At 40.5% G+C, this 6766-nt stretch overlaps 1 protein-coding gene across 1 annotated transcript; it reads right to left on the bottom strand.

Moving 5' to 3' along the window:
- Positions 1-265: 265 nt before the first annotated feature.
- LOC150075543 (uncharacterized) lies at positions 266-5747 on the bottom strand. Its single transcript, XM_090388540.1, has 3 exons — positions 4525-5747; positions 2760-4258; positions 266-1609 (listed from the first exon to the last, which is right to left on the bottom strand). Exons 1-3 carry the CDS (start codon positions 5735-5737, stop codon positions 266-268), a joined length of 4056 nt encoding a protein of 1351 aa, XP_090244666.1. The 5' UTR covers positions 5738-5747.
- Positions 5748-6766: the final 1019 nt, after the last annotated feature.

The raw sequence follows: 6766 nt of genomic DNA, 5'->3' as shown, positions 1-6766 counted from the left end.
AAAGAAGTTTAAATCATTACATAAGTATGCATTGAGAATATTATTCATCATCTTTCAGCAACCTTTTCATCACAGACTTCTTTATAATGTGAATGCTTTTAAGAAGGAATAGAGTGCATATTTTATATACCAATTAAGTTAACATTGCGTCTTAACATAATTTACATACCAATGGATTACCCAAAATAATATTTGGAAGGCAAGGTTGTAAGTATACAACCTCTTTTTTTTTTTTTTTTTTTTTGATAGTTCTACATTTGCATATTTAGACCATCTCTTCCTTGCGGCGTGTGACTTCAGTGTCCGGTATCTGCTGATGATTCTCTTGGTGTGTGGTCAAGCATGACAGGGCTTTAGATTCAGCTGATTCAATCTTAGCAATTTCTTCGTCACGGTCAACAAAGGAAGGGTTACTCCCGACTAGCGCTTCTCTTTCTAATTCTGTTTCTGTAGTGGCAACCTTTATGAGTATTGACCGGAGAGTTTGTCTAAATTGAAGAAAGTTCCATCGGCTAACTTGCTTTGCTAGATTTCGTTCTACTTCAAGTGGGTCTTCAATGGCTAGTGGGGATTTCCATTCCCACTCAGCTCTTCGGAAGCACATTCGTCCACGTGTGATCGATATGATTACATTCTGGTAATCAAATTCTTCGCTGTAAAAGAGTAACATACGTAACCAAAGTTCTCCAACTTGATCTTGGTTCCTCTTCCATATGGGCCAAGTGTTGATTATTTCTCCTAGGGTATTCTGAAAAGATATAGGTCGTCGCTCTATCCACCAGTCTCTTGTCATCCCAGGTATCTCCTGTAATACTGGGAGGACGGGTGGACGAACTTGTTGTAGGTAATAAATGACCATCAAGGACAGTCCGTAGGAGGATAGGCCATGTGTTCCAATTTTTTCCTTGTGAAGTTTCTTGGTGATGTTCTTCAGGTTCCCTACGAGAATCTTTACCCTTACATCTAATCTTACGTAAGTCTGGAGAAGGTAGCTACTAGCTTCAGCAAGTGAATTGTTCAGACAAATTGTAACTCTTAGTTTTTCTCGTCGAGGCCCACGACTCTTAAAACATAACTTCGCAAGTGGTGTTCGTGCATGAACAATCGTGTCTGCTTGTATGCACAGTGTGTGGAGTTTCAAACCTGCACATATTTCGTCGATGGTTCTCTCCATGAAAACTCTTCGCTCTTCGGATTCGAGGATTGGAATATTGGCATTAATATCCAAAGCTGAGTACCAGGCATCAAGTCGGGTAATTGAGGAACCAATAACTGATAGATTGGAGCCAGGATATGTCTTACAGATGTATCCTCGAACGTACGCAAATAATGTTTCCTTCTCCTTCCACTCGCTTCTGGTAGGGTTCTTCTTGAAGGTATGGTGATTACATGATTTCGTCAGAGCTTGTAATCGTAGTGGATTGGTCAGTGCCTGTATCACCCTATTTTGGCTATCATATAGCGTATCGGCAGAAATTTGTGAGCGTGAGCAACATTCCTCAGTGTGCGGATCTTCTATCTTCCAAATGGTCAATTCTCGTTCGAGTTCTTCTACTGACTCCACTCCTCCAATTGCCATAATTGAGTTCCTTTTATCCACTCGATGAATTTATTAGCCTGTAAAATGATGAATTTTCCTGTAAGCGTTGGGTGTCCGTGTGGTTATGAATAACGATTTACGAGAACAACTTTCTTGTCTTTACTCAATTTCTTAACTACTTCCTTCTTCTATCTATGCATGTATATATTAGAGGTGGCATCTTAATTGCATAGGTTATATGCTGTTCGTTATACCCATACTATATGTGGTGATTACTTAGCACATAGCAATATTAATTGATGTCTGAATCGTATCTGATTATCATGCAACAATAGTAACTCTCAAATGGCTAACAACTCTCAAAACTACTTAAATGGATTTTTTTTTTTTTTAATTTCTGAAGAGACATAAAAGTGGTAAAGGAGGAAGGGCCTCTTCATCATAGATCCAATCTGCACTATCCGGTTGTTTCGAGTTCTCGGTGGTACTTAAATTGTTGGCTACATGTTTAGACTTTATAACATTACTCTCTACGATGCTGATGACTGTTTGTGTTGATACACTTCTGGTAATAGGATAAGTGTCTACTCTTTGCCTGCAGTATTTCTGCCAGACATGTAAGAATGGACTGTGAATATGGTCTACTTGGCTAACAAACTCCCTGGCACCTTGCTTCACGCTTCGCTTGCGTCTACGGACTCTTCTACACACCTCACAGTGAGTTTCTTCTGTTGAGTCCATTGCATAGCGAGAGAGAGATTGGCCTTTTAAATCTGAAACTGTAGAACATCCTGTGTGTGGTTCGCTCGCTATGGGGGAAGTGTACTTACAAACGATACGACCTTTACTACTCTGAAAACTTCTCCATCGACTCATTCTGAATTTGTAGCTGTGAATATATATTTTTTTTTCCTTTTTTTTTTTTTGATTATAGCGTTATGAGATAGATGAGGCTGAAAAGAACATCTCTTTTTTTTTTTTTTTCTTTTTTAGAATAATCCTTTTAAAGAATGACCTCGTATTCAACTATTCCAGCTATTGGCGCTAAGTAGGTAGCTGCTGGTGTCCCCATCTCATTTACGTCAAAACGGCCATGGTCATCTCCCTCACAACAACATTTCGTCAATATCAAAATTCCGAGTCCTATCGTAACTATGAGGCTGCTGGCTACTGCTAACACTAAAGCTATAAATTCAAAATTCGTGTTCTGTGGACTTACCATAACTGTTATTTCTGTTGTTCCCCACTCATTGATCGCGTGAAAGATGTACTGACCATAGGTGTCAGAGGTGACTCTTATAAGGATCAATGTAACACGAGTATAACTGGTATAGTTGTGAACCTTAAGATCCCATCGAAATTGGTCTGGAAGCGCCTGTCCTTCAAACGACCAATACCAGTTTCTGACTGGTGGCACATTCTTAATCATACATGGGAGGTGTAGAATTTCTTCCAATTCTGCTTCGTGGTTTAGCCTACAGTGCACCAGAGGCGGTCCTGAAATAAATACAAGACAACCATCCTGAATCGTGGGAAATGGGGAACAAGAAACGTAGCATTCATATCTTCCAGTTTTTGATTCTTGCAAGTTGTCAATGATTAACTCCTGTGAGTGGGCATTGTGGAGAATTACTCCATCCCTCTTCCACTTAATTTGTGTTTGGGGTTTCGCATGCACGGTACAATTTAGAATGATGGTTTCGCCGATCTGGGCGGCAGTGTCATTTAATTTGGATAATAATACAGGTTTATACATAATGTCAATACGATAGGTTTTGACTGAGAATCCCAATTGATTTTCCGCTAAACAGGAAATTAAATCCCCATCATTCTCTTCCTGCAAGTCGCGTATTTCCAATAAGGGTCGATTGGTCTCATGAAGTGTTACATTATTCCGATACCAGAAATAATTAATTTTGCTGGGGTTCGCTTTAACATGACAGAAAATTTGTAGGTCATCTCCCACCATTTTTGGGCTCTTCATAAGTTGCATAGTTATTCTAGGCTTGAATTTTACATTAATGACAACCTGGGCATAACGAATTTCAGTCAGCGCCGGGTGCTCCGTGACACAGGTAATGATTTTCTGGTCCCAAGAATCGTTGATCGATTTTAGGCTCCATGTTACATCTACAATTGTCGTTTTGTTTACAGAGTCTACTCGCTCCTTTAACGTAACATTTGACGTCACTATTTGTTGACTCCAATCCCTCCAAAATATACTTGGGGATGGCTTACCTGAGATCACCCGACAGGTCAGTATTAATTCTTGTCCTTCTATTAGGTTAAACTGGGCACCCTCCACAATAAAGGGTGGATCTGGGGGAATCAACACTGTCAGAAAAGCTCTTGATGAAACACTCACACTCCCATCAAGGAGGGTTAATTCACAGTGAAAACTCTCTTCGTCCTCCAATTCAACAGGCTTGATTTGCAGATTGTACGTTCTCGCCCCTGTTGAACCAACCATGCCATATCTGGTCCAGATTCCAATATGATGTGCATCCCCTAGGGATCTACCATTTTTAAACCACTCGAAGTTTTCTACCGGGGTTGTACTGCTACACGGTAAGATCACTGATTGCCCCAAAATAGCCGTCCGATTGATCGGCTGCATGAGAAAAACATCTTCGGTGACTACAGCCTGGATATAGGTCAGGAAAGCTCCAAGGATTACAATCATTACTCCACTCATCTCTGTCGTGTCCTCTTGAAAGCCTTAGGTTTATACCTAAATAATAGACATACCTTCCTTTCAGATATTTTATTATATCTATTCCTAACAGCAACAAAATATCCAAATTTTTATTTCCAGGATGAAGAAAATTCAATATTTATATTTTCGAATAATGAATATAAAGATTTACTGTTTACTTAAATTTCCTCCCTTTTTTTTTTTTTTTTTTTTTTTTACATAACTGTTTATTCATTTCGTTTTTCTTTTTGTACAGATTTTTTTCCTGAGTTTGCGAAGGTACTCTTACTCCTTCTTAAAACTTCAGCGGTCTTTCTTTCCACGATAGTTTCCGTGGTAGTAGCCACGAAGAGGGTCGACCTGAGAACCTGTCGAAACATCTTGAAATTTGGCCAACTGAGTGGTTTTCCAAGATTACGATCATCCTCAAAGGGATCCTCGACTACGAGCGGTGAGCTCCACGCCGGTTTCGCACTTCTTAACAACATCTCATCTCTTTTTATCGAAATAATGACGTTTTGGTACTTAAATTCCTCGCTATAGTATAATAGCATTCGGAGCCATAGCTCCCCGACTCCATCGCGATTCTTTTCCCATCCGGGCCAAGTTTTAGATATCCATTCTACTTCATACTGAATGTGGGCAGGAGGCTTCCTTTTCCAGTAGTCCTTGGTAATTCCAGGTAACTCCTGTAGGACTGGGAGAACTGGCGGATGAACCTTCTGCAGGTAATAGATTACCATTAGTGAGATTGCATATGACGATATTCCATTATGCCCTGCTCCTTCAATATGGAACTTCCTCGTTACGTATTTTAGATTCAAAATAAGGGTCTTTACCCTCACGTCCATCTCCACATACAAACGAAGTAAAGCGCTATTGGATTCGGCGAATCGATTGTTTAGACATATATCGACCAACATAGTCTCTCGTCTTGGACCTTGGCTCTTATAGAGTACTTTAACTATGGGAACTCGGGCCTGACCAATGGCGTCTGCCCCCATACAGTTCGTACGCCTTCGAAGTCCAGAGCATATGGTTTCTAGTACTCTTGTTTCGGAGACCTTTCTCACCTTAGAGTGCACACCTGACAACTTCACATGGAGATCTAAGTCTGAATTCCATGTATCAAGTCCAGTAGAGGTGGAACCAATTATCGATAGTCTAGACTCGGGATACATACTCAAGATGTGTTTCTTGACAGATGCGAACAGAGCTTCTTTCTCGGTTCGTTCTTCGACTGTAGGGACTAAGTTTTCAGTCTGACGGAGGCACAGGACAGACAGTCCTTGTATACGTAGTGAGTTCGTCAGAGCTTGTTGCAACCATTCCTGAGTAGTCAAGTTTGTGGACACCCGCGGGTGTAGATAGTATTTTTGAGCCTGATGTACGTCCATTCTCAGATTAGCCAATTCCTCCTCGATATCCTCTACGGGGTCAGCTCCTCTGGTAGCCATGACATTTCTAAGATTGTCCTTGCTGTCTCGACTTGCCTGCAACATGATGAATTTGCCTTAGGCACTGTAGTTGAGAATGTTAGTTTTTTTTTTTTTTTTTGATCAATAGCATTTTTCCCAAAGATTATCCTTACTATTATTAGTGTGGTTATTCATTATTACATATATATCTATACATATACATTTTTTTTTTTTTTTTTTTTTTTTAAACACTGAATGCTCATCTTCCCTAATCTATCAGCTCCACAAAATTTTCTTTGTCACTGGGACCGTCTGAATGGTCTGGGGTCTTTGGACCCTCCAGGGCGTCAAGTACATCCCAAGGATCTTCTATAGCCAAGAGGCTAAGACTTGGAGCAAAATACATTGATTTAGTCAACCAAGACGCGATACACGGCACTCGCTCTATGGGCACTGGTTTTGGGTCTTGTATTGTTTCGAAAATCTGCACAAACTCTCTATTCATCGTGGTGAGAACCCCTAACAAATCGATTGCTCCATTGGCTCCTTCTAATTTATCACAAAGACGCTGAAGGAACCAACTCCCATCTTTCTTCATTTGCCAGGATTGGCATCTCTGTACTGCTGAATGTACTAAAAGAAAATCTGCATGGGCGAAAGGTTGAATGGTTGATGGGTCAATTTTTGTCTCTGCAGGCTGTATTTCAGTGCCGGTTAACTTGACACCATGGCAGTTCTGGATGAAATATATTTTAGGTTTTCCTTTTAAAGTAGGTGCATTCATTTCCAGGAGGGGATATGTGATGTGATCAAAAGTATACGAGCCATCTCGCGCAAGCAGCTTATTATCTTCCCCATGGGTGATGATACAGCAGACAAAGCAATCTACATGTGACTGGTCCTCAGCCGCAATGCCCTGTAAGATCATACCAATTTCTACGACTGATGCATCATAATAAACTTGGGATAGGAATCCCATAGATGCAAAACACCCACGCACACGCTCCGCATCCTGAGAAGCACTCATCTCACCGCATTTTATCGGTGTTACTTCAAATATCCGGTTACACAAGATCACACAAACTCCTTTCGTACTGTGATTCATTCGATAAA

The sequence above is a fragment of the Mastigoproctus giganteus genome, chromosome 14 (genome assembly GCF_048544385.1).
Source record: "Mastigoproctus giganteus isolate SK-2022 chromosome 14, ASM4854438v1, whole genome shotgun sequence".
Taxonomy (NCBI): Eukaryota; Metazoa; Arthropoda; class Arachnida; order Uropygi; family Thelyphonidae; genus Mastigoproctus; species Mastigoproctus giganteus.
The sequence above is the reverse complement of the archived record's forward strand: the minus strand, read 5'-3'. Positions and strand labels throughout refer to the sequence as shown.

Coding starts and splice junctions, on each gene's coding strand:
- LOC150075543 (XM_090388540.1), bottom strand. CDS start 5,737: ATGTTGCAGGCAAGTCGAGACAGCAAGGACAATCTTAGAAATGTCATG. Junction 4,259..4,524: donor CGCTGAAGTTTTAAGAAGGA/GTAAGAGTACCT, acceptor TATAAACCTAAG/GCTTTCAAGAGGACACGACA. Junction 1,610..2,759: donor CAACAGAAATAACAGTTATG/GTAAGTCCACAG, acceptor ACAGGCTAATAA/ATTCATCGAGTGGATAAAAG.